General features: G+C 51.8%; 9 protein-coding genes across 9 annotated transcripts; 2 read left to right on the top strand and 7 right to left on the bottom strand.

Annotated features, from left to right (window-relative positions):
- Positions 1-472: 472 nt before the first annotated feature.
- Positions 473-1,852, bottom strand: LBRM_35_2110 (putative T-lymphocyte triggering factor; the record flags this gene model as incomplete). Its single annotated transcript, XM_001568781.2, has 1 exon — positions 473-1,852. The coding sequence occupies one exon, from the start codon at positions 1,850-1,852 to the stop codon at positions 473-475; it is 1,380 nt and encodes a 459-aa protein (XP_001568831.1).
- A 1,077-nt stretch (positions 1,853-2,929) lies between these two features.
- On the bottom strand, positions 2,930-4,414 carry LBRM_35_2120 (conserved hypothetical protein; the record flags this gene model as incomplete). The annotated part of the gene is made up of 1 exon (XM_001568782.1): positions 2,930-4,414. One exon carries the CDS (start codon positions 4,412-4,414, stop codon positions 2,930-2,932), a length of 1,485 nt encoding a protein of 494 aa, XP_001568832.1.
- Positions 4,415-6,021: 1,607 nt separating this feature from the next.
- Positions 6,022-6,300, bottom strand: LBRM_35_2130 (60S ribosomal protein L37a; the record flags this gene model as incomplete). The annotated part of the gene is made up of 1 exon (XM_001568783.1): positions 6,022-6,300. The coding sequence occupies one exon, from the start codon at positions 6,298-6,300 to the stop codon at positions 6,022-6,024; it is 279 nt and encodes a 92-aa protein (XP_001568833.1).
- A 2,370-nt stretch (positions 6,301-8,670) lies between these two features.
- On the bottom strand, positions 8,671-9,576 carry LBRM_35_2140 (conserved hypothetical protein; the record flags this gene model as incomplete). Its single annotated transcript, XM_001568784.1, has 1 exon — positions 8,671-9,576. One exon carries the CDS (start codon positions 9,574-9,576, stop codon positions 8,671-8,673), a length of 906 nt encoding a protein of 301 aa, XP_001568834.1.
- A 5,140-nt stretch (positions 9,577-14,716) lies between these two features.
- Positions 14,717-16,216, bottom strand: LBRM_35_2150 (putative nucleoside transporter 1; the record flags this gene model as incomplete). The annotated part of the gene is made up of 1 exon (XM_001568785.1): positions 14,717-16,216. One exon carries the CDS (start codon positions 16,214-16,216, stop codon positions 14,717-14,719), a length of 1,500 nt encoding a protein of 499 aa, XP_001568835.1.
- A 966-nt stretch (positions 16,217-17,182) lies between these two features.
- LBRM_35_2160 (putative mismatch repair protein MSH8) lies at positions 17,183-20,227 on the bottom strand (the record flags this gene model as incomplete). Its single annotated transcript, XM_001568786.2, has 1 exon — positions 17,183-20,227. One exon carries the CDS (start codon positions 20,225-20,227, stop codon positions 17,183-17,185), a length of 3,045 nt encoding a protein of 1,014 aa, XP_001568836.2.
- Positions 20,228-21,790: 1,563 nt separating this feature from the next.
- Positions 21,791-22,906, bottom strand: LBRM_35_2170 (conserved hypothetical protein; the record flags this gene model as incomplete). The annotated part of the gene is made up of 1 exon (XM_001568787.1): positions 21,791-22,906. The coding sequence occupies one exon, from the start codon at positions 22,904-22,906 to the stop codon at positions 21,791-21,793; it is 1,116 nt and encodes a 371-aa protein (XP_001568837.1).
- A 1,022-nt stretch (positions 22,907-23,928) lies between these two features.
- Positions 23,929-24,672, top strand: LBRM_35_2180 (putative phosphomannomutase; the record flags this gene model as incomplete). The annotated part of the gene is made up of 1 exon (XM_001568788.2): positions 23,929-24,672. One exon carries the CDS (start codon positions 23,929-23,931, stop codon positions 24,670-24,672), a length of 744 nt encoding a protein of 247 aa, XP_001568838.1.
- Positions 24,673-25,291: 619 nt separating this feature from the next.
- Positions 25,292-26,185, top strand: LBRM_35_2190 (conserved hypothetical protein; the record flags this gene model as incomplete). Its single annotated transcript, XM_001568789.1, has 1 exon — positions 25,292-26,185. The coding sequence occupies one exon, from the start codon at positions 25,292-25,294 to the stop codon at positions 26,183-26,185; it is 894 nt and encodes a 297-aa protein (XP_001568839.1).
- Positions 26,186-26,570: the final 385 nt, after the last annotated feature.

A 26,570-nucleotide genomic window follows, 5' to 3' on the forward strand; every position in this document is an offset into this window, starting at 1 on the left:
CTTTGAGAGATGAAGAATGAGCTGCGATCTCCCTCCACGAAAGAGCAACGAACACACACACACACACACAAAGGAAAAAAAGCAGCAACGAGAACTTATTTACATCTCACATAAGAACGTCAGACAGGCTTCACGGCACAGCGCAGAGGAAAATGGAAACGCTCCTAAAGAGGAACCACAAAGAGGAGGGGGAGAAGCGAGTTGTACACCGAAAGGGCAGAGAAGAGATGAAGCGGCGGACCTCCCCTTCGGCCAGGGTTGCTAAAGCATTAACAGACGTGAGGAGAGCAGGTAAGAGTAGAGCAACAACATCACACGACTTGCCTATACACACGTAACCCTCGGAGCACACCGCTGACGACAAACGAGTGCACGGAGAACTCAAACGGCAAGCACAAGGCGGTGGCCTAACAAAGGCGCAATCATTCAGCGGCTCACCTTCCCCATTCTTCAGTCGCCCATTTTCTCTCCTCTAGACTTGCACGACGCTCGCACGGTCTAGCGGTGGTATGCCCACCGCACAACAGCGGCGCTCGTACTCCTCGACTATGGCGTGCATCTTCTTCTCCAGCCGGCGCATCTCGAAGTGCAGGTCCTTGATGGTCTGATTCTTCTTCTGCACCTCCATATCAATCTCGTCTGAGATGAGCTCCATTGCGGCTGGCTCCAGGTTCATGGCGCGCAGAACGCCCTCCAGCTGTGCGTCGCGCTGTTCCAGCCGCGCGTGCGCCTCGATCAGGTCCTGCTGCAGCGAGTTGTTGCGCTCGGCTACGACATCCATCGCCTCCCGCAAGGCGAACTCGAACTTCGTGCGCAGGTCCTCGCGCTCGTCGTAGACACTCTTGTACTGATCCTCCAGCATCTCCTTCTCCTGTCGCAGCGTGCATAGCTGTTGCTGAAGCACCTTGTATCGGCTACGGGAGCTACGCAGGTTTTGCTTATCCTGAATGTGCTGCTGCTTCTTGAATTGAAGCCCCGCCACCTCCGCCTCTAACTGCTCCAGCGGTGCTGCGAGGTTCTCGTTCTCCTTCTCAATCTCCAACATCAGTCCCTCGTTGTGCTCGTCGTTTTGTCTCATGGTGGCGATCTCGTCCTTGAGGGACTGAATGATTTCAAGGTTGTTGCGCGTGATGTTGTTGTAGTAAGTCTTCATCTCATTAAACTTGTCCTCGTGCTGCTGGATAAGATGGTTGATGTGGAGGTGGTATCGCTCCTCCGCATCCTGAACCTCGGCCCGGCGCCGAAGCTCCAAGTCTTCATGCAGCGTACTCAGCTTCGCCTCGTACGAGGCCTGCAGTCGTGCCAGCTCCTTCTCGTGGTTGCGACGCTTCGTGACCGTGAGCATGTACTGGTGCCCATCACGCTGATCCACGATCCGACTTTCCTGTGTCTCACGGGCAGACTGCATGCCAGCCATGCGCTGCTGTCGTTCCACCTCAAGCTGGTGCATCCGCTGCCTATGCGCAGCCTCGGCCTGCCGCAGTACCGCGTCGCTCTCGTCGCGCAGCTGCTTCACAGCAACCTTCTGGTCGTACAGGAGATGACGTACCTTCTGCTGGTAGACCTTCATCTCCACTTGATGCTCGCGTTCCAGCTCCTCCAGCTCGCTTTCGGCGTTCTGCAGGCCGAACTGTTTGTTCTCTAACTCCTTCTTGGTGATGTCCCACATGCTGTTCACCTTATCGCGCTCTGCCTGAAAGTAGTTGCGCAGCTGCTGCGCCTTGGCAAGAACCTCATGGATGCCCTCCATGTTGCGCAGCTCCTCGACCGGGTCCGCGGCTCCTGCACCACCCTTCTTGTCTTTATCTTTCTGCCTGCGGCCTGCCGCAGCTGCCCCTGTCTTGGGTGGCATTTTTTCTCGCTGGGGGGGGGGGGGGGGGGGTCCTATTCCCGGATCCTAGTAGAGATATTGAGTTATTAGCGTTGGCGGAAGATAAGATAGCGCCCACCGCACTTTCCTCGACAGTGCTACTATGGTGTGCGTAGTCTCCCCGGTTTACGCCGTATTGCTTCGTGTGTTGGGCTCACGCACGGGTGGCAACTGGAAAAGGAATGCGTGAAAGACAGAGTGAGTGAAACCCCGTTGGGAGGCACAGAGCATGAGTCGCCGAAGAGAGAAGCACAGAATTGTGAACCAGACATGAGGAGGGGGGGTGAGGTCAGTGAGGTGAAAGGGAGTCGATGGAGCATGACATTGAGTCTACTCTGTTCGCTCTTGCCGCTCTCGTAGGATGGTTGGCGCCATCGATGCTGTTGCGAGTACCGACTTCACACCGTCTTCTGAATCAAGGCGTGGACGTCGTCGAGGAAGCAAGTAGAAAACCCCTCAGCGCTTTTCCTCCAGTCGAGCACCGAAAGTGCTGCGCTCTGTTGGGCCCGCCTGCCATGAGGGAGCTTCGACGAGCCGGGAGAAGTCAGAAAATAAAAAAGGAGCCACACAGCTCCAAAGTATTTCCCTCCTCCTTCCGACACACGCCTCGGGGCTCACTTCATCGGTAACCCCATGAGCCAAAACGAGAGACCAACAGCGCCAAAGAAACAGCTCGACGCCGCCATGACTGATGTGTCAGTGTGTCACTGAAGAGTTGGGAAGGTAACGGAGGAGACCATAGACAAGAACAGAAGAAAAGATTGAAAAGACTGCCCGAAAGTAGAGATCAGAGAGAACGGCGCATGCACACAGAGGCAGACAACGCGAAAGCCACACGGGCGAGAGGAAACCCAGACAACAACAACGCGGAAGAAAACACAAGACGAATCATATCCGACACACACACAACACAGTCAGCGGCAGCACGATTCACCTCCTGCCTCGTGGTCCTCCTTGTCCCTCCTTCCGAGAAAGTCTGCACGCACGCACACGCACGCACACATGATCACGCATGTAAGCGTCTCTCTGCAATCGGCTTCTTGCCTCTCAAGGTTTGAACTAGTTTCGGGTCGACGTCATCGCGCGCTCCCTCTTCTTCTCCAGGGAGCTCTGCTCGCTCTTGATCATTTGCTTGATCTCTACAATTTTGCTATATATATCCCTCCACGACTCGCCATGAGAAGCCTCTGCCGCCCACGACTTGAGCTCACGCACACAGTCGTCGAACTCATCTTGGCGCCGTTTCGACTCTAACACGGTGTTCGCAACCGGGCTCACGTAGGTCAGACGGTGCAGCACTGCTTCGCGGAAGCACTGATAGCCCAGCCGCAGTGCCTGAGCCCGTTGCGAAAAAGCCTGCACCTCGCGGGGCAACTCGGCAAATTCACCGCAGAGCTCGTAACGCACCTCCTGGCACTCTCTCTGAATGGTGTCCAGCTCGCCAACCTCGCCCTGTTGGCTACTCTGCGCGGCCACGCAGCGCTCGAAGTCCTCCAGGAACTTCGCGGCATGCTCCGGGTAGCTCATGTACTTCCTCACCTCCACATCGAGAGGTGACTTGGGATGGATCTCGAAGAGAGTCTTCGATAGCCGCTCCAGGGTCGACACCTGCAGGTAGAGCCACACCTCCTCCGCCTCTAGCAGTGCCTTGTGCACGGGAACCAAGTTTGCCCGAACGTACTCGTGCACGCTATCGAGCAGCACGGCAAAGTTATTCGACATGGTCGGGTAGTTGTCCGCCAGTGTGGCACAGTATTCTTGTATGTGATCAGGCTCCTGCATCGCCTCCAGGTTCGTCAGTTGCTGGCGGCACCACCCCGTTAGCTTGGCGCACTCGGCGTAGAACACCTTCAGCTTTGCGTCCCGCGCCTCGCGCATAGCATCACCGCGACGGACATGATCGGCGGCCTCGGTCGCCAGGCCCATGACATCCAAGAACAGCGCCTCATCTGCATCCAGGTACGTCTCTGCCGAGAGACACAACTGGTCTGTCTTGCTGCGGAGTGACTGCAGCGCGCGCTTCAGCACGCCCTTCTTCATTTCCCATGACTGGGGATCGATGAACCGCCTGTCCTGCTGACCTAGCCGCTCGTCGCGGATGTCCTCGAGGCTCTTCGCGAGAACTGCCTTGAAGACAATGCGAGAGAGTGCAAGTTGGTCATGCAGCTCCGACAGCTCCTTGGCGTAGGCGACAAATGCTTCAGCCTCAGCAGCACTTCCGGTAGCGCCGGCTTTGCTGCGGTGACTGTCTGCTATCGCCTGTAGGCGCATCTTCTCCGCCCGCAAAGCGGCCACCTCGATCTCTGTGTCCTTTGCGCGGGTGACAGCGTTTTCCACTTCGATTAAGCCGCCTTCAGGCGAACTTAGCTTCTCCCTGCCAAGCACAAACGGATCGCTCGTCTCTTTCAGGCGGTCGATGGTTCTGCTGTTGGGGGAGGTTGTATCTGTCTGCTCTGTGTCCGCTATCTGGTAGGGCTTGCGTATGTCATCGCGCAGCTGGGAGATGGTGCTGAAGGCGCTCTGGTCGGTACTGTTGCGCTGCATTGTCCTCTAGTCGCCGTTGCTCTCTCTCTTTCTACTCTAAAATGGTGCTGTGAGTGTAATGCTTTTCAGTGCGTTCTCCGAATTTGAAAACTCTGAGTAGCGCGGAAAAACAAATCCGACGGCGGGGTGACAGATGGCAGGGGAGGGGGAGGGGATGGAGAATGAGGAGACAAGGCGACGCTAAGAAAATGAAGGAAAGGAAGCCAAGGTAAGAAAGCGCTCAGGGGATGGCGAAACAGAGAAATGGAGTGGAGGAGGGTAAGAGGTGTAGCGAAAAATGCAAGAAGAAAACAAAGAAACACGAGCGATTTTATCACGGCAGCCCCCGTAGCCTAAAGGGGCAGCAGCTCGTCGCGTCTTTTCGTTAAGTGCTTGTGAGTTGGTCTGCCTCCTGCAATCAGGAGAGGTGAAGTACGGTAGTAAGTGACCGGGAGGAGTGTAATGTGCACCGATGCCGGCAAGGACACTGGCTGGCACGCCCTCGATCGAATGCGATGTCTGGTTGATGTACGGTTCCCTTAAGTGCGCTCAAGGCAAGGCGGAAAATCGAGCTTCGCCTTTGAGAGCAAGGGGTCGGGCGTAGACCAAGGTGGGGCAGAGTGAGGAAACACGAAGTACGTGGGGAAATCCGATGAAAAGAAAGAAGGCAACACGAGATATACACAAGCGCACACACCGGCACACTCGTGACGAGCAGCTGAGCAAATAAAAAAAAAAAAAGAAATCAATGCACCGACAACTGCTTGACAGTCCGACGCACACAGTGCCGTAGAAAAGATATCAGGAGAGAGGGGAGAGAGAAAAGGGAAAGTGAAGCGGAAGAACAAGTAGGGGTGTCCTACATAACTGCTGATTCAGTCGGATGCACTCTCCATCGGACACCGCACGCGCGCGCGCCCTAGCACTCTACGTGTGTCCCATGTTTGGCGGCTCTTTTCGTTTGTGCGCTTCGATTGACAATAGAGATAGACACGCAGGTACGTGAGGCAAAAGCGGCGGCGGGAAATCATGGCAGACACGTACAAAGCGATGTGAACGCCACAAACACCCAACGATGGCAAGAAATGAGGGGATCCTAAAGGTACAGCTACCAAAGCTCACAGCTGCGCTTACCCGCGCGTTCCGCTAGGGCATCTCTTTGCATCGCTCAAGAATGGGTCTCAGAGATCAACGCATGGGCCCTGCATGTTCTTTTAGTTTGGTGTTACTGTGGTTTCTCTTTCTCTCTCCCCCCTTCTGCTTTGCCTGAGAGAGAACAAAACGAAAGGGAAAGAAAGAAAAGAAAAAGGAAAAAGCACAAAATTTGTGTCGTTGCTCGTAGTACACACGGAGACAAGCGGGGAGCAAACGCAAAGGGGACGTCCTCTAAACAACTGGTGGCAAAACAGAGAACGGTGGCGCGCGCAAGCGTGGGAAGAGAGGCGCTAAAAGAAGGGTAAAGGAAAAGAACGCGTGATACGTGAAGCACACACGCACAGACAGACCCAACACGGATTCCTTCCTCAGTTTTCGTGCAACCACCATCAGCGGTAACACCACCATCGCACAGGATGATTCCCCCCGCCTCGCGTCCTCTGTGGCGGCACGTTTCTCGCCTCACAACCGCCTTAGATCTTGGCCAGCTCACGCAGACGGCGGACTGTGGAGCGGACAGTGCTGTTGTTCGGCGTGCTCAGGGTGTAAGCGCCACCAGCGACGGTCTTACTGCAGCCGTCGCAGCGCCAGATACCGACCGCCTTGCGACGGAACGCAAACTTACCGCAGAAGGAACAGAAGTGCTTAGCGTGCTGAGACACCTCAAGCTTCTTCGCACGTTTACGCGGGTTTGCACCGTAACGGGTGCCGTAGCGACCCATCACGCCCATCTTCACCGTACGCTTCGCCATGTTGCTTGAACGAGAAAGGACTATGTGGCCAGTGGGAAGCGCATGAAGGTATTACGAGTTGTGACCAGTTCACCCCAAGGTTGGCAGTTTGACCAGGCAGTAATGAGCATGACACCCACCCCAACACATACATGTCAATACACCACGTCCACAATAATGTGTGGTAGAAGACTCCGAGAAAGGGGGGAAAAGAAGCCAGGCAGAAAGAGGAAGTTAAGGGTGTAAGAGTAGACAGAATGGGAGAGAGCATATAAAGAGAGGTACACGCCATGCTCACAGCATGGCGTGAGGATAGACTGGCGCAACGACGCGACGGGTGTGAATACACTGATAAAAGGAGAGATACAGGGGAAATAAGAAGAGAATCAACTTCTCTTGATGTCTGCTTTTTTTTCTGCTTTGCCTGCCATCGCACGAGGTGTGCTCGTCCGATGCGCACAAGCAGAGAGAGAGTTCGTCTCACATAGGGCTAGGCGAACACGAGAATGAGGAGAAACGGTTTGAGGGAGACGCTAGTCCGACACCTTTTAGAGAAGTATTCCATCCTCTCTTCAGTACTTCCAAGACGCATCCACACGCCTCTGCCTGTGTGTACGTGGGTGTGTGTCTGTAAGTGAACATCCCTTCCCTATCTAAGCGTCTTCATTTCCTTTAACTGACTGCGTACTGACGTTTGCATGTGTGCATGGTTGAATAAGGAGGCTGGAGAGCCTTATACTGCACCCATACCACGTCAATTTCGTCTCAGCGCTCAGCTCCTTCACCAGACGACTCGCCCACGGCAGGTACAGGGCGAGGCGGCGGCGTCCTCACAGAGGCCGAAGCACAATTCCTGCGCAGTCTCAGCAGCTACACCTCCCGCCACCACCTCACTTAAGAGAGGTCAACAAGATTCGCTGCGCAAAGAGGTGACACTAACGACGTAATCGCTTTTGGGTGTGTGAAATTGTTCTTTTTTTTTTCGTCCGGACCAGGAAAGCATGAAACGGAGCATCGCAGCAGTGAAAGAAGGAGACAAAGACCAGATAATCGTAGAGATGGGCGAGTCACCACACAGGCCCATGCACAAAGTGGTGTGCATTCAAGCACACACACACACACACACACACACGAAATGTTCACTGCTGAGACTAAAAAACAAACAATAGCAGAAGCAGCACCTAGAGTGAAAAAGAGGGAGGCGTCTGCTCAACAAAAGTGAGAGCACTAAAACATGACAAACGAGAACGCACAAGGGGAACTGTCACACATCAACCACGCGTCCCTACTCGTCTGCTACCCAACACATGCAAAGCCCCAAAAGTGAGAGATGCGCCGGTGCCCCTCATGGCCATTGTGGGGTGTCTGCCTCACGTAGCAGAGTCGGCGACCAGCTTGAAAGGGAAAAAACGTAGGAAAGAGAGGGAGAAAAAACACACGTGGGTCTGAGAGCCACGTGAATAAAAAGGGGAAAAGGCTGAATTGGCCCCATTCGCTTGCTCAGGGCGCGCATCGATAGCAGCAGCCGCAGAAAAACAGCACAAGAAAGCCACGGAAGAGTCAATACGACAGTGACGCCAACCTCCTATCCTCCGCCTCTTCATGTCTTTCCTTTTTTTTTGATTCTCCCACATCCTTCAAACTGTTCGTCCCTCCCTCTGTTTTTCTCTTCGGTACACCTGAAGCACAAGCAAACAGATCGTGCCGAGTCTCCCCGAGTCATGACCAGACTAGCTGAGGAACAGCATGCGGTGGCGGATGAGAAGAGAACAAAAGGGTAGGCGGGTTCAGTTGAAGTAGACGTGGAAAGAGAAAAAATAGAGGAGGGTATCTGTGTCAAGACGCAGAGACGATCTGCGAAGCGAGCACACAAAGAGGAGCGGGAATGAGAACGTACGCTCGCCCTTCATGTCCGTGTAGATATGGTGCTCATACGCCACGGAGCATTTTGGAAAGGCGAACGAATGAGAGAGGAATGCAGCGGCGTCTGATCAGCTACTCGCTCACTCAGCAAAGATACACACTATGGACCCATCAAATTGAACAACAAAAAAAAGAGAGACTCATGCGTTGCTTCTTTTCCACTCGCATTTTTGGACAAGCGACATTTGCGATTATCCAGCACGGTGGTGATTATTCATGCAGTATCTGTCCTCCTCCCCTTCCCTGTCCTTCATTCCCTTTTGTTCAGTGTTGCCACGAGGGAAAACATCGCGTATTCATCTCCATTTTTTATTTCTTCAGCAGCGCACGTAGAGGACTTTTTTTTCGCGTGTCATCTCTCGTTGTGGAGCCAAAAGGGTCGTAACGAGGCGGAAGAAATTAGGTGTGGAGGAGAAACGCAGACGCACACACACAAACACACACATATATGAAAGCATACATTAAAGTCTACATGTACGCCACAAGCTGAATCGAAATGAAGACGAGAAAGAGGCTGATGATCAAATGGCGCACGATCGGTGGCGGTGAAGCATTGTCGTTAGGGTCCTCCGTCAAAGGAACTGCGGAAGCTGAGTGCGTGGCAGCTGGTTGCGTCCGTGCCTGGTTCGGCCTGTCCGCTGCCGCCTCATGCTCTGCCTGACTCGTGTTCGTCGGCTCCGGGTGGCCACGCAGGCGATTGAACCAGCGTGCCGACACCTGTGCCCACTCACGCCACGGCGCGTAGTGGTACAGGGTCCATATCGCCACAATGAGAATAGAGAAGAGCACCCCTGTACCACCACTGAAAAAGAAGATGCCACTGCCCATGGTCAGCGGCATGCTACCGCGATTTATATGGACATTCTGAAACTGGTGACGCTGCTGCGGGCGGGGGTGAGGCGGCGCACGATCAGCACTTGGGCGCGGGTGGTGCTGCTGTTGCTCTGGCTCTTGATGGTGTTGTGAGGACCCCTGCGCCGCATTGCGTGCGTTTCGAGCGGGGGCAAAACTGTAAGCACTAGGGCGGCTAAAAAATGCCCTCTGTGCCGGGTCAGCAACGGACGTAGCACTCTTATTGGCGGATGTCGAGGATGTCGCCGTCGTCGCTGGTGCGGAGGTGGTGCCCTGGTCACTGCCCGCCTTTGCTGCTGGCTGTCGGCCTTTACCGTACAAGGGAATGATGTCGCCACTCATCCGCTCATCGACGCGGCCTTTGCAAACTGGACATTCTGGCGCGCCAGCCGCGCTGTGCAGCCAGTGGTCGAGGCATTCCCAGCAGAAGAGGTGGCCGCAGCGGGTGACGACAGGCTCTGTGGCGATGTCGAGGCAGATGGCACACGAAAAGTCCATCGCAGGAACGCTAGTAGACGCCATCGGTTTCAATCGACACAAGCAGAAGTTGGTGCACTCAGAGAGTGCTTATGTGGGAGAAACGTCTCGCGACCAGTCGGGGGAGAGAAGGTGGCACTTTAACTCAATTCCTGCTGAAGGTAGTTGAGGTGAAAGATCATAAAATCCCAAGCCAAAAGCATAAAGAAAAAGGGGAAGGCAGTGTCGAGCACAGGTGTCGACGCGTAACGCTAAGCCTTGACCTCTTCATCCAATCCACGTCACTCCAAGAAAGGGGGGAAAGAGTGCGACCCTCCCTGCACTAATGGTAGGAGACAAAGGGAAAGAAGAAATGGGGGAAAAGATAACCCAACTACACCCAGAAATAACGCACCAGAGGATGAGGACTGCAAAAAAAAAAAAAAAAGATGTGTAGTGGTGAAAGTAAACACGGGACACAACACACACAGCGCCTTTTAAGGAGGCGCTATGTGTGGAAGGGGAAAGCCAAAGTGTGTGTATCTCTGTGATATTGAGGCTCCCTCGGAGTTGTAACACGATGAACACACGAGAGAAGTGAGCAACGACAAGGAAATGATCAAGGTAGAGCAGAAACAAGACAACGCAATATAATAGTAGGTCGTACGAGTGGAGGGAGGGAAACAGAACTACCGCAAGCAGAGAGGGGAAAGATGAAAACTGCAGCTCTCTAAAGGAAGAAAGTGGTGCGTCAGTGTGTGCGTGTGTCTGGGTCTGGATGTGAGGACTGAAGAGTATGGGCCTGCTGTAGGGAAAGCGGAGATAGAAAAAGCTGAGCAGTCTGAAATGGCGTATTCTTTTCGTGAGCTGTGTTGGGGCTGCAAGAGAGAAGAAGAGCGACGAAAAAAAAGAGAGTGGTAGAACGGAACTGAACAGTACTGATAGCGGTCGCAATGTTGAGGGCTAAAAAGGCAACAAGCGGAAAGAAGGCAAGAGGGGATGAAGTACGGGAGGGGATGTGACGGTGCGGTGGCCGTTGTGGCGGTGCCTTTAAGGATCCCTCCTTAAAAAGAAGACTGACGGAGAGCGCAAACGCGGGTGCCTGGGGTGGGAGAGGGAAGGGCTGCAGCAAAAAAAAAAAATCGGTACCTTCCCCCCTTTTTTGGACGCTTCCCTTTCCCCAGGGGTGTAAATATATATCTATATATATAGATATAGATATAGATAGATATATATAAACAAAAAAGAAACGGGCACTGATGAGAGATGAAGGGTAGACGGTAAGCGTGTTTTGTTTTTCTTTCGTGTGTATGTGTGTGTGAGAGAGAGAGAGCTTTGAGTAGAGCTACGCGGAGGTGCTTAAACAGGTAGTGGTTAGGTAGAGTGAGATTCGAAAGAGAAGAATGACGTGGAGGCAGAAAAGAAACGGCGTTGAAGGGGAGCAAAACCACATAAACAACACCATCGCTGCATTGACCTCAAATTAGAGGTAACGGGGGAACGGAAGACGAGAAAAACTAGGCAGCTGTGTTGCCCTTTAGACCTCCTAATTGCTCCACACTCTTTCAGCTTGGCGACTCGACCAATTTATCGGGCATATTGGTTGAAGATGCCACCGCTACCAAGCACGATTCTGGTCGTGACACATGGAGAAAGGGAAGAACAGCAGCAGCTCGGCGTGCCTATATGTCGTACGCTTTCCTTGGTTCACCTCCACCGAGCAATTTATGCTCCTTCCTATCGTCTGCTCCCTTTTCTTTTTCGTCCAGAAGAGGCTCACTTCACAGTAGCAAACTCCGCCTAGAGTACAAACGCCTCCGGCATGGCACTGGAATGACATGCCGGAGGTATTCGCTCGCACGGGTTCCGTGGACCAAACACCTTCTCAGTACCAACAAAGCGCCTAGGCATCCCCCTGTCACACACCTCGCACGTGGCGGCGTCGCTGAAGGAATGGCTCTTTGCCTGGCCCTTGCTCAGTGCGCGCACGGTGCAACATGCGGCACCACGCGCACAGAAAAAAAACGCCAACCTTCAGGCTCTGCAGCACCGTAGGGACGCAAGCAGCCAACACGTAAGGCGATACAGCAGGCTCGCCGTCGTGGGGTTCACCCGCGCAGCCACGACGACATGCACAGTAACAGCCACCACGCACGTCACAAAATTGCTCATCGTCAGCCCGTTCACAGTGTGGAACACCTCGGAGAACTGCGCAAACGAGTGCAACAGTGTGACCGCTGATGAATTGCACAGCTGCAGGGGCTCAGCATCCACCAACAGCGCCGACCCAGACACCATGTGTGTTGCAAGGTGGGCCGCCACAAGCGCAACCGCCCGCGCTCTCGACGACCCAGTTCCCCTCAGCGTGAAGTTCCTCGTCGCATCATTAGTGTGGTACAGTTCCATCGCAGTAGCTTGCAGAGCCACTGTGACAAAGCGAAGCAGGGGCACAGCCTGCGCCACCGTTGCGCGAGATGGTGCGGTGCAGCGCCAGGACCGTCCCGCTCCCTGTGCAAGCAGGGCAGAGATTAGCTTGAGCGGGAGGATATAAGAGAAAGAGAGACCGTGCGAGGACAGTGTATGGAAGCAAGTACTTGTTAAGCAGGAGAGAGAGCACTTTATTCCCACACACGCAGCAGCACAAGAGCCGTAGCAAGGAAACAGAAGGTCCGCACGCTCGACACAGAGCGAGGCCGAAACGACGAGGCACGCACCGTTGAGCTGAGGAGCAGCGAACAAAGCTTCAAGAGTACCGAGTTGCGCACCTAAGTCTGCGTCACCATCGCCTTCACTCAACAAAAAAGCGCAACCAATATAGTTGGCGGTCCCCTCAACAGAACAACTCACACGAGGGGCCCCCGCTGTGCAGCCGGCACCACGGCATGCAGGGAAGGCACAAGAAGGGAAGGGGGAAAAGAGGAAAAAGACAGAAAGTGAGAATGGGGTGAATGGCAAAGTGCCGAAAAGGCCTTTCTTTTCACCGTAACCACTCTCTGCCATACAACATGGGCTCAACTCCACTCTGCCTCCAGCTACTCACAGGTCCGTCGCGTGGCGCGAAGCGGCCGTAGACACGCGAGGTACAGCACCGCGCCGACTCGGTCATCGGAGCACGGCGCCTGCCTCGAGTTCTGTCCACCCGCTCCCCACATCGCCTCGCAGCCGCTCCCATTGGGCCGGTCGCCACCTGGTGCATCGCGCGCAGTAGTGCAGGCGCCCCACACCAGTGGGCAGCGAGGGCCGGGTGAGATACGTTCGAGTCACGCTGGCACCTAGCCTAGCATGTGCATGATACACACGTGTGCAGTGCTGCAGGTCGGTTCGACGCCACGCAGCCTAGGACAGGCCCGCCGACATCAGCAGCGACGAAATCGCACGGACTTTGCTACGTCATTGCTGCCTGACCCTCTCATCACCAGAAGCGACTTGGCACTGGCAGAGACAGGGGCTGCTTGGCCTCCCCACAGGGTGGATACTGCACCCTAATGCCACACTGAAGCATCCCCCGTTATCAGAGAGCGGAAAACGAGGCATCCGAGCGGAGAATATGCATGAGAGAGGACGAGTAAGGAAACCGACTGCCCTAACACGCGACTCGTATTATGTGGCCCACCTGTACAAACGGAGACGGCGAGGTGATGCATGTGCCTCTCGCCCTCGCTGCGTCAACGACTCGAGTAGTCCTGCCCGTTCTTGTTAGGGGGTACTCTCATCGCCGGTCTAGAACGATCGCAGTGAAAGTGAAAAAATGTCTTAGGTGAACTGAGATAGAAAAAAGAGAGACGGAAGGAACTGAATCAAAGTGAAGCGAAGCGAAAGCATGAGAACACAGACACCTGTGTGCGAGAGGAGGAAAAGAGGGGGGAGACAGTATATAGGTAAATATAACGCGAGGAAGGTGGGTACTTCGTAGGCTTTCGACCATGTCACAACCAATGATCCTTCTCAGCATCCCTTCGTCTCTCACGATACCTTCATCCCCGCATCGCCTCGGTTGCCAGATTGCAGTTATTGTTCTTTTATTGTCTTGTTTTTAAGTCAACTAAAGAAAAAAGGGAGAAAAAGAAGTGGAGCACTGCATTGGGGGAGGGGGGTGTCCTCTTTAGTCCGTTCACTTTTGTCTTTGTACACCGATGTCTCTACGGGTACCTAAGCTTCTTTGTGTGCACAAGGTCATTTCGCAACACCCTTCAGTTCGGCGCTATTCTCTTCCCTGCGCGTAGGCACACGCAGCGCGATCCCAGTGAGACCTTGGGAGACCCTAACAGCTGGGGATGGCTACTTCTCTGTTCACCCACTGCTCCTCCTTTATCGTTCCACAAGTCGAGGACAAGCTAACAAGATGAAAGAGATGCAGAAGCATGGACGAGCACTGGCGAACACGTAGTGAAAAAAAAAACAAGCACCAACACACCTGTGCAAAGTCTGCGAAACACCTCATAGAGGATACATGTAACACAGCAAAACGAAAGGAGTGACGAGGGAGAGAAAAAAAAAGTGCATGAGAATTCTCACGACTACATATATCAACCGATCAACGTTAGCAGCACGAAAAGGAATGAAAAAAAAAAAAACTAAATAAGAGAGAGGGACGGGGAGGTGAGGAAGAAAAGAACGAAACAAAAGAAAGGAAGGCTCGATTAAGCCCTTTTTTTCCGCATGCCTACTCTCTGCCATACAACATGGGCTCAACTCCACTCTGCCTCCAGCTACTCACAGGTCCGTCGCGTGGCGCGAAGCGGCCGTAGACACGCGAGGTACAGCACCGCGCCGACTCGGTCATCGGAGCACGGCCCCTGCCTCGAGTCCTGTCCACCCGCTCCCCACATCGCCTCGCAGCCGCTCCCATTGGGCAGCGAGGGCCGGGTGAGATACGTTCGAGTCACGCTGGCACCTAGCCTAGCATGTGCATGATACACACGTGTGCAGTGCTGCAGGTCGGTTCGACGCCACGCAGCCTAGGACAGGCCCGCCGACATCAGCAGCGACGAAATCGCACGGACTTTGCTACGTCATTGCTGCCTGACCCTCTCATCACCAGAAGCGACTTGGCACTGGCAGAGACAGGGGCTGCTTGGCCTCCCCACAGGGTGGACACTGCACCCTGGTGCCATTGGTGGTGGCGTCCCTGTGCTCATACAGCCTGCTGAAATACGATGCAGCATACGGAGAAGAGAGAGGGCAACATTTCCACTGCGGGAACGTGTTACTTGTGCGTCAGGGTAATGGCGAGGGACAGGTTGGAACCGAAGCACAGACCCAGCATCAGAAAGACACCCGAAAGTATGGCGGCCACAGAGCGCTCGCCGGCGTAGTGTAGGGTTGGCGTGCGCGGGCAATAGATGCACGACATAGTACCAAAGTAGCCGTTGGTCAACCCCAGCAGCAAGATGAGGATGTATGGCAGAGCGACGCCGGGAATGATACCGCGCACGCACAGGACGAGAAACGGAACCACGATGAGGCGGCCAACAGTACCGCCAATGATGACCTTTGGTGGTGGGCGCAGCGCACGGACCATCAGGAGAATGCGCGAAATAAAGTCACCCGCGTTGAATAGCGCAACAATGATGGTCATATACCAGTCGCTGTTTGCCGGCACCAGAAAGAACACACCAGGGAAGAGAAACAGGCTCGTGAAAAAGATTGCGAAGGCGCACAGGAGCATCGGGTAGACTCGCTTGAACACAGAAAAGACGGAGGTGCGAAGCATCTGCTCCGTCGACGTGATGTTCTTCGTCTGATCCAGATCTGTCATATGATCCGCATCGCCAGTCGCCGCAAGCACACCGCCGCTCTTGTCAGCCGAGTCGTTGTGCACCGCGCGCACCTCATCCAGCTCCTCCCCCTCATCGAGGGCACCCTCTTTGCTCTCCGCCTTGTAAGATACCTCTGCAACATCGCCCGTCGCAGGTTCTTTGCTATCGGACGACTCCTCCACCACCTCACCACGGCGGTGCAGCGCAGCAGAGCGGAACTCGGCGATGTACTTGTGTGCAAATGGGTTGTAGCGCAGCAAGAAGAGCTCCACAACAGCAACCACCTGAATAGCAATACCAATGCCAAAGTAGATGCGGGAGATAGTGAGCACGTCATGGAACGTCGACCCCATTGACACCTTAAGGATGATCTGGATGACTGACATGAAGAGTGCAACCACGGTCAGACCCCACTGCGCGCCGTTCATGAACTTGGTCGGGAAGGGGCCGACAAGAGCGTTCGTGCACGAGTTGCATAACGCCTTGGAGAAGCCACCCAATATCGCAACCATCATGATCACCGCAATCGCACCGTTTTGCGTCGGGATGGTCGCGGCCGGCACGATGATGATGACCAGTAGCTCCGCAAAGGGAATGCCGAGGCCCAGGAAAAGACGAATGCCAAGCGGAATAGAACGCACAAACGGAGTCAGGGCAGCAACCTCAGTGATGATCTGCATAGCGAACGTGCCGGCGTTGTAGAAGGTGTTAGCGTTCTTCCAGAACAGCGGTGTTTCCGCAACCGCGCCTGGTTGGCCGGTTGCATAGATGTAGTACTTGCTGACAAAGTCAGGTGCAGACGTGACAGCGCTCGTCACCATCATGATAGACATACCGAGCAGCACGAATGTGACGTATGTGTTGAACTCGGCAAACGTGTGGAAGCCAAAGTGGTACCACGGAAGTGCGCCGTGGCTCGCTGAAAGCGCAGCAGATTGAGCCGTCATATCTCCGACTTTGGTTTCGTCCAGTTAATCGGTCCGAGCTATCCAGTAGGCTTCTTGAGTACGCTGGTGGATCTGTGGGGGGAAACAGCAAAACTTTTGTTCTAATAGTTATTTTCACTTCCTGTACTTCTTTCCGTTCTACAGGTGCCCTTTCGATAACTATTTTATGTGGAACTGTGGAGTAGCTTGTCAGTACTTAGTAGAACCTCGCATTTACTGTGCTTACCGCTTTTGTATAGCTGATTTTGACCGAGTGGAGTTAGAACTTTTCGCTTTGCTCGTGTACCAACACATGAGCACGGGGATCGCAGATGAGGATGACGGAAAGGGGGGAAGAGGGCGACGTGTTAGGGTAGAGAAAAAAAAAAAGGAAGAGCGGTGTATGGTACTAAATTTTCACTGTAAATGTTTTGACTGTGCAGGCAGTATCGCTTGAGTGAACTCACTCACTCACTCACACACGCACACACACCAGCAGGAAACCCGGCCTTGCTTTGGGGAAATGTGGGCTGGTACTCAAACATCCTGCATTTGTGCCTTTCGCCGATGGTTCTTGGCTCCCTCGCCTCGCGCCATGGGGACGCCTCAAGTAGTAAGAACAGGTGCCCCACCACGCGACTCACTCACACATAAGAACGAGAAACCGCTGAGAGGGCTGCGCAACTTTTTTTTCGCGCCTTTTTCCCGCGGGAAAGAGCGGCAAGCATAATAAATCCATCTGCATCTGCACTTTTATGAGGACGGCTAAAGCTTGTGCCCAACAGAAAGGCAAAACCGAAGAACAGGAACTGTGAATCAGTAAGGTAAACAGGGAAACTTGTATGTGTGGGCGCACATCTATGGGGGGTGATCAATCTGGGAGCGCGTATTTCCAACAGTGGTACTCTACAGATAGAGAGGCAAAGGAAAGGGGAAAACACAGAGAACAACTATCGTCGATTTTGTGAGCTGGTTCCCTTTTCCTTTTCAAATGCGGATGAACTTTTCGATACTGCGCACATCTTCGTGAAAGGCGGTCTCGCGCGACAGCGCCTCTGACTTGGCCTTCGCCAGCTGCACCAGCGTATGTGGAATACCAGCCATCACCGCCACCTCCACGCCATAGCTTCGGGAGCAAATGCCGCGCACCAGTCGGTACAGAAACGCCACACTTGACACGCATGAGCCCTGTGCGCAGCTGCAACTCGCGTCGTTAGCCTTCTCGTCCGAAAAGGCAGCCGCTGTCTCGGACTTGAGTACAAAATCCATGTACCCCAGCTGTACCGCACGTGCGCGTGTGTCTGTTGGAGTTTGTGTTGCTCTGCGCGCCTGCTCCATCGCTAGTGCGTGGTAGTGGGTGGAGAAAATAGTGAGAGGAGCTGCAGGATTCGTCGCCGTCAAGGCGTGCAGCGTGGCGTACGCAATAGCCATGCCGTCGTGTGTCGAAGTCCCTCGTCCAAGCTCATCGACAAGGCACAGACTGCGCGCGCTTGCACTGTGCAGGATAGCGGCAGTCTCGCTGAGCTCCACGTATAGGGTGCTTTGGCCTTTGTGCGAGGCATCGCGCGCACCAATACGGGTGAAAACGCGGTCGACGGGGGAGAACTCCATCTTGGTAGCCAGCACAGGTCCGCCTAGCTGTGCCAGGAGCACGTTTATGGCAACGGTTCGCATCAGCGTGCTCTTGCCCGCCATGTTCGGACCAGTAAGCAGCAAAACGCGTCCCTCAACGTCGTCCAGGCTCACACTGTTTGCCACAGGGTTCTTTGCTATGAGAAGGGGGTGGATCATGTCACACCCGCGCACCACAGCAACATTGCGCTCGTGCGCTGTGCAAAGCTGTGGATAGCACACCGTGGGAAATGCATGCTGGAGCTGCGCCAAGCTTAGCAAACAATCAAGATACGATAAAGCCCGGGTGGCGGAAAAGAGGCACGGAAACTCGTCACAGATGCGACTCGCAACACTGCACAGAACGGTAAGCAAAGCCCCGGCTTTCATGGCGGTGGCCTCCTTGTGAGTCTCCACAAGTGTTTCGATACAAGGCACGACGTACTTGACACTCTTCGCGTTACGCGCTCTTTCTATCATCCCAGCAGGCGTCATCTTTGGAGCATCTGCTACAGCAACTTCAATCAAGAACAAATCCTTACCCAGATCGGCAAAATGAGTTTGTGCACCTTGGAACACATCTTGTTGCAACTGCCGTCGAACGTCATGAAGCTTTGACTCGATATGCTTCAGCTTCGCAGTTGCCGCATCAAACACACTCGACGTTCCTGGCGAGGGAATCAGCAAACCACTCTCCTCAGCGGACTGGCGATCGAACAAGCCTTCGATACGTTTGGTGCTGGTTTCCGCAGTAGTAACTTCCTCGAGAAGTTCCTCTAAAAGTGCAGGAACGTCAGCGCTCTGCTCGGACGCGACCTCGCGACACCGTTCGAGGAACTGCTTGCCCCAGCCAACCATCGCGATTAGGGCTTGCACGGACGAGAGAATGATGCCAAGGTTCTTCTTGTACTGTACCATGGGATCGATGTACGCGATGTTTTGCGAGTCGTTCAGTTTTATGTCGGACAAGCGCGAAAGAAAGCGCTCGAAGTCGATAGACACTACGAACGAGAAAAGAGATAGCCCCTCGTTAGAGCGGGATCGCTTCACTCCGACTTGGTCGCCAACCTCCATTTCCTTCAAAGAGTGCACCAAATTGTACCGTGCCAAGAACTGTACTGTGTCCTGGCGTGCCGCGATGACCCGCGCGCTGGCAGACGGCCGCAGCAGCCAGGAGCGGAAAAGGCGACGTCCGCCGTTCGTGCTGCAGCGATTTAGGCACTCATTCAACGAATGCTTGTCAGAGCCATCATGCAAATTTGTTAGCACTTCCAAGTTGCTCACAGTGGTGGCATCCAGTACCAGACCCTTATCAAAGCGGCGCTCAAAACTCATAATGGACGACTTTCTGCCAGCTGCCTCGTCCAGCATAGCATCTGGTGCCGCCACCCCACAGTCCACACTAATCGCACTAGGCAAATGTGCCGTGTACTCTGTTGCCGCTGAGAAAATAGCGATGTCGCTTGTGAGACAAAGGAATGTAAAGTAACTCGCCATTACCTCCTCTGCCGTTGCTATATCAGGCATTGACAGACTTGTCAGTGTCTTGTTGGAGATTTGCTCTACCGGGAACCCTTCGCCTTCAGTCCACTTCGTAATTTCGTCGCAAGTGCTCTTGAAAGCCTGATACCCTTCAACATCATTGGAAGCCCAATCGCTGCTTGGTACTATCACTTCCTTTGGGTTCAACTGTAGTAAAAGAGCGCTCAGTGCTCGCAAGGTGGAGTTGTTCAGAGAGCCAGGAAATTCTTTCTCTCTCTTAATACCGAACTCTGAGGAAATACTGTCACGGTCAGTTCTGAACGCTCGGTTGCGATAATCACATGCGCACCGATACGCAACACGGCGTGACAGATCAACCGCAAACGCGTCAATCACAAACTCCCCGTCGCGATAAACAGGGGCAAGTGACACAATAAACACCTCCCGGTGATCAGACAGCATCGACGGATCTTTCAACGTACCTGGGGTTAGGATCTCGACTAGTTCACGAGGAACAACCTTCATCTTCGCCGCTTGAGCCTCGTTTTCGCCCTCCTTCATCTGCTCAACACGCCCCACTTTGTACCCACGAAAAACAAACAACCGAGCCCATTCGTGGTAGCTTTGTTCGGGAACGCCAGCCAGCCGCATTTTTCCACGATTCGATGTGTCAAAGACCATTTTCAGGCCAAATTCACGATTAGCAATAACAGCGTCGTAGTCATATAGCTCGTAGAATTTGCCCTTTTTGAAGAAGACTACAACGTTGTAGTGCTTTGACTTAATGTCCCAGTACTGTCTTTCCATGTTGGCCATTGCATCAAGGTACTTCTGTGGTATCGTTATAGTCGAGGGTGGTGCTGTTGGGTCAATCCCTTCTAGGAAGGGATAAGTGAAGCTCACCGAGTTTACATCAACCTGACTATCTACAAGCGCCATTATGGAGAGGAGCGAAAAACACCTCTTTCTCTGCTTGTGTAAGAGCATCAGAATTAGTGTACCAAATCAATACTCAATAAAAAAAAGGAAAAGGAGTGCAAAGATATGCGCAAGCACCAAGAGAAGAAATTTCGCTACATGTCTACACATCCTTCTTCGTATTCCACGATATGAATACCTAAATCGAGAACTCAAGTGTTTTCTTGTCCCTCTAGGATCCATCAAAAGGGTGCAGTCACGAATTCACACGCGAATTCTCTACCTTTGCGTGTGTGTGTGTGTAGTAAGTGTAATGTTCGCAAAGAACAACATAGTTGTGCGTCGAGAAAGGATACCATAAGACACGTAACAATACTTAATATTTTGCATGTACGCACAATGCCGACTGACTGGGAAAAAACTCCCACAGCAAAGCAAAAAAAAGACCGCATTATAATCTTGCTGGTTTTCTAGTAAACATACTCCTGTCAAATTACAGTTCTATTCGAGGAAAACTAAAGAGACAGTCTTTTCTTGCTTCTTTCCCCTTAGCACAAAAACAGCATGCTAATTAAGTGACAGGTTCCGCAGAAACGCAGAACAGATAGAAAAAAGTCGGCACTCCGAAGAAGCATGAAGCTGTTGAGAGTCGCTTGCATATGCTGATGCACAAATGTACTTCCGAAAGAAAAAAGCCAGCAAGCAGAAGGCAAATAAAATTTGAGACATCCCAACACTTATGCATTTCGTTTTTCTTGTAGTTCAGGTCATCGACATTACTACACTCGAGTGTAGGGGAACTAAGTATCCTTTGTCGTGAAGAAAAATCAGCCAAAACACTTTGATGGAAAGCAGTGAAATAACATTTATCCTTCTAAATTAGTAAAAAACAAACTTCCTCCTTTATAGTCACCAATAATACTTGAGTGAAAAATAAAAATGATGCGCTGTATATAGCCATCAGGAAGCGTTGTAGCGCAAAACATCAGTGCAGAACAAGCAGTCAGTTAATCATATGCGTGCTTATATCTCAGAGAAGAAAAAGAAGTCAGCGCATCTAGCTAGTGTTGCATAACAACAAGAACGAAGCCTGCAGCAGCTCTCATCCATCAGAGTGCATCTTCAGTATATAAATGCTTCGCGTGTCTCTTCTCTTTTTCTCTGTCTAATATTACCCGCAGTGACATGAAAATACCAGTAACATACAAAAAAAAAAAAACATTCTGTTATGACAGCAACATAAAAAGATTTTCAAAGCCTCCAAAAAGAAAAAACCTCACCTTCGCACAGCCATTAGTCAACCTTTTTTGTCAGCTGGTATCCATCAAAAATAAATGATAAAATAAGCAACATTGTGAAGGAGCCCAAGAAAATACCTTTAGAAACAAAGAAAATTTTCCGTTTCACAAGGCTCCGCTTAAAATACTGCAAAAAAAAAAAAAATAAAGAAAAATGGGTGACTTTATGTGCCCACTCGCAAAAAGGGAAAAAAGCGGTCTGTCACCGTGCATATGCTCTCAGCAAACTTTGCGCACACTTTATGAAAAAAACGAAGCACGCGAAGCGCCACATGGCCCACCAACCTTAACACTCCGTTCGATCCCAGAGATTGAACTCATGGTTTCCATTCAGTTCTAACAGCATCTGGTCGGCCTTACTGTCGGGGTTGCAATCGATACACGAGACACCGCTAGCGCACTCGTTACCGGTCCTCAACAGCTGCTCCACAATCTCTTTTTTGACCGCGTACACTTCCACAGATTCGACGACCCATGATTCGGTAGAGGAAAGTCGAGGACTTTGAAACGTTGTGCAGCGTGAGCCATACGAAGTTCCATTCTCCAACCAGCGGTCGATAAACCACCCGAAGTAACCCGGCTGCCCACCCATACCGATACCAATCTTTTCCTCGTGTGGGTGGGTGTCGAACAGGTACATAAAATTAGAATTTGAGGACGAATGAGAATGGTAAATCTCTCCTTCAGTACTAACATTATCAATGCCGTCAGCGTGTGCGCGGAACACGAAGCAGTTCATGTTCCCGAAAAAAGCTTTGTTCTGATTTGATGGCGCAGTAGCGGTGCGCTGCTTTTGGCCCTCACGAACAGCCCGTGTGGATGCTGCAGCTGCTCTTTTAGCATTTTTTTCTCGCTGTGTGACAGTTAACCAGTCACTTTCACAGAAGGCGCCAAGTACACGCGGGCTGTCTTTCACTTTAATCACTATTATTGTGGGTCCCCTTGATGTAATGCGTTGCACAAGTCTCTGAAAAGACTTGCCATTCAAATAGCTGCTATACAATAGGTACCATTTTGCAACCTCCGAAAACGTGGCACACTTGCAGGACGACGGTAAAGCATCAGCCAAGCGAGCGGCGAGCTTCGCATTGAGAACCAACATATTCTTCTCAGAGTCGTCTACGCCTACGATTTCAGGAGATGGTAACTCAAGCGGCACGCCATAGACCTTCGCGTCCTCTGTTGCGTTGTGATCGACGCATTTATTGCCATCGCTACCTGGCCATTGAGTATTAAATGAATGACCCATTGGCGCAAGATCTGTATGAATGAAAAGACAGATATCGTTTGTTGGGGGAGGAGAATAAGAACGAGAAAAGACGAACACGGTATGAAACCCCATCGTCTGTATTGTCTGAGTCAATTCTTTTTCTACGTCGACTGCACTTTTACTTTGCGTCATGGTGCTTTAAGCGAGAGATACCCGAACTCGGCTATCTCCGGAAAACAGATTAGATCATTTTGTTTAGAGCTTGCTAATGTACATTTCTTCGACTCATCTTTTTTTCTTTCATGTCGGGATCGACAAAGAAACGACTATGAGCTTCACAGATGTCACATGCTGTCGTCGTCACCAGAGGCAAGAAAACAAAAGGAGTTCAGCTTGATCTGCGGTGTGCAGGTATTATTCGCCTTGCGACCCTCAAGGACGTTGAGGGGAAGGTGAAAGCCAGGAAGGAAAAAAGAGCAGCAGTGCGTGCTGAATCGGGGGCCAGGCGTTTCGAACGCGAAGCCCCCCCCCCCCTTTTTTTTTTTCTTCTCTGCACTCAAGTCCCATTTCAATAGGAGTCTTTGTTGCACTTTGCGCCCTCCCTCCCCGAATCCTTCCGGGCTGAGAAGCTTACTCCAGTGAGTGGAGAAGGGAGGCTCTGTTCAGAGGCTTTCATTTGGAGGTAATTCAAGAAGCGAATGAGCAGGAAGTGCTGCCAAACTATTTCACATGTTTTGGACACACTGGCTAAAGCTTTCTAAAACCCTCTCGGGGAGGCTACACCTTTTACGCACTAGAGAGTCAAATTTTCGCAACTTATAAGCTGACGCGTTCTCTGTCCTCTACAGCATGTGTGAAGCCTCATCTTCTCGCAAAGCACTACGTGAATTTCCCTTGCTCCTCCCGGCTTTTGAGCTCCTCTGACCACCTTCTGTGCTCGAACAGAGACTACTCCATATTGGAAATACTTTTTCAGTAGGGGGACTCGCGCACGCAAAGCGAACTGCCACTGCATCGACATAAACTTCACCTCTTTCTCCTCTCCCTCATCTCTGGATATTAGTTATGGTGTCTTCGCAATCATCCATCCAAGAATGCTTATCATCAATTTTCTACTTTGCCTGACATACTGATCAAAGGGGACAAGTTCTGCTGTTTTTCTTTTGAAAAGCCCGATTTCCTTTCCCAAAGCTCAACAACGTGAAGAAAAGAAAATGGCCGCCAAAACTATTCTTCTCTTCGATGTCGATGGTACTCTCACGCCGCCGCGCAATCCGGAAACCAACGACATGAAGGAGGCACTATCGAAGGCTCGTGCAGCTGGCTTCAAGCTTGGCGTCGTCGGTGGCTCCGACTTTGTGAAGCAGAAGGAGCAGCTGGGCGAGTCAATCCTGGAGGACTTTGACTACGTCTTTTCCGAGAACGGTCTGTTAGCCTTCAAGAATGGCAAGGAATTCCACCGCAACAGCCTGCTGAAGGCTCTTGGGAATGACAAGGTCATGGCATTCGTGAAGAAGTGCTTGCACCTCATCGCCGATCTCAGCATTCCAGTGCAACGTGGCACCTTTGTGGAATTCCGCAACGGCATGCTCAACGTGTCTCCTATTGGCCGCAACTGCTCGCAGCAGGAGCGGGACGAGTTTGAGCAGTATGACAAGATCCATCACGTCCGTGAATTGATGATAGCCGATCTCAAGAAAGCGTTCCCTGAATACCAGCTCACCTACTCTATTGGTGGTCAGATCAGTTTCGATGTCTTCCCCAAGGGGTGGGATAAGACATATTGCCTGCAGTTTGTCGAGGAGGAGTTTAAAAACATCCACTTTTTTGGCGACAAGACCTCAGAGGGCGGCAACGATTACGAGATTTACTGCGATAGTCGCACAGTCGGCCACTCTGTGAAGACGTACCATGATACAATTGCGATTATTGAGGCACTCATCAAAGAGTCGCATTGAATATCTCTACTATCGCGTATAGTCATCTAGTATTTAGTTTCCACAAAACGGATTTCTCCGAAAAAGAAGGAAAATATTTCCCTTTTTTGTACTGTTTTCGCTTTGCGGGAGTCTATCATGCAAATCATTTTTACCCTCGAAGTAATGCAGTGTGCCTTTTTTTTTTGCTACCTACTGCCATCTACATTTCTACTCTTTTTTTTTTTTTTTCGAAACCCCTAGCATGTGAGAAAGCATGAGCTACTAAAGGAAGTGAGTTAGGTGATTGCTCACCTTTTATGCATCGTTTCACATCTGCAGCTTTCAATTATGGATGACATCAACGATGAAAGAAAAACTTCTGTTATAAAGCGCATTCGTTTCCCTGTATTCTGGCGCCAGACTCTTGTGGTCTATCTATGAGAAGGAGGACCATCAGCATGGAGCTGTGCTTCTGTTTTTTTTTTTTTTGCAGCATGCTCTATGGCTCCTCGTTTTGGTGGAGTGACTTGTTCACTTTCATATGCCACGCTATCGCAGTACTCGTGCCATCAACTTCACACTCTCTTAAACCCACTATTTTTGACAAACATTCATAGCCTTGTTTTTGATCTGGTGCAACTAGCACTGAACCACCAGTATGGAGGAGCATTCTTCACCATGCGTCTGCTCAGGTATCCGCTTCTGCGCTAAGTGTCGTGATACATTAAGGGTGCAGCAACTCTTTAGTGGATCTGTATTTCTCTCGAGCGCAAGCTCTGTTATTGAAAAACAGTGGCATAATGACCGCCTTTCTTCGTGCTCTTTTGCTATCATCGGGAAAAGCACTCTTAGCTATTGTATTGAATGCATGACGATATTCAAATCTGAAGCACCGATAAAGTCATGTGTGGATCACCAAGGAGCCATGTCTACCAGCATTGTTATCAGTGGCCTTGTTGTCTTTCAAGATGTGCTTACTGAGGAGGAAGAGACAGCACTGATTTACTACCTGGATAATTCACATCCCTTTCCTCCCTGGAAGGAGTCGCAAAGCGGACGGCGCAAGCAGGACTACGGACCGAAGCGTAACTTTAAAAAAAAGAAGGTTAGACCTGCCGAAATACCAGCGATGCCGCTTGCGCTCGAGCCAGTCTGTGCTACCATCTCATCAACGACGGAAAACTTCACCGGCAGGGCATACAGAATTGCGGAGGTATCCGCCCTGGAGTATGTGGAGGGGAAGATGAGCAACTTCGATCCCCACATAGATGACACGTGGCTGTGGGGAGACCGTATTGCTGGCTTGAACCTGAACGAGCCATGTGTAGTGACGTTTGTGGAACCGGATGGTGTGTGCTGTGATGTCTACTTGCCGCGCCGCTCGTTTTTCCTTATGTCTGGCAACTGTCGCTACAAGTGGATGCATGGTATCCGGCCTGAACACGTTCGGGGGCGACGAATTTCTCTGACGTTCCGAGAGTTGTCCGATGAAATACTCGCTGACGCAGAAACTTCGGAAGTGGTGCTTTCTGCTGCTTCGACTTTTGTGTAACTTGCTGGAAAGCTGGCTACTAAACAAGCAGTCAAGGGAAAAAAGGAAATGCCTACGTGATTATGGCTCTCTCCCTCTCTCTCTCTCTCTCTCTTTATGTACCTCTCCAGGAATACTTGCGTTACTTGGCAGAAACAGCTTAATTTTTCTTGAGGAGCTCGTGCAGTTTTGCGAAAAGTGCATTTGAAAGCGATGCGTTTCCCTTCGAAATACTGAGCTTTTGGCCATTCTCTCCTCTGTTAACGTAGGTCTTATATCTAATGGGCTCTTCTCTTTGCTCCCACTTTTTCGTTCTTTTCACTTTTAATAACAACTGTTCAACGTGTACACCAATAGCACAGTTCTGCGTTTCTTTTCCTCCCCTTTTTTTTTTTGCACGTATAAT

Source organism: Leishmania braziliensis, chromosome 36, assembly GCF_000002845.2.
Source record: "Leishmania braziliensis MHOM/BR/75/M2904 complete genome, chromosome 36".
Lineage (NCBI taxonomy): Eukaryota > Euglenozoa > Kinetoplastea > Trypanosomatida > Trypanosomatidae > Leishmania > Leishmania braziliensis.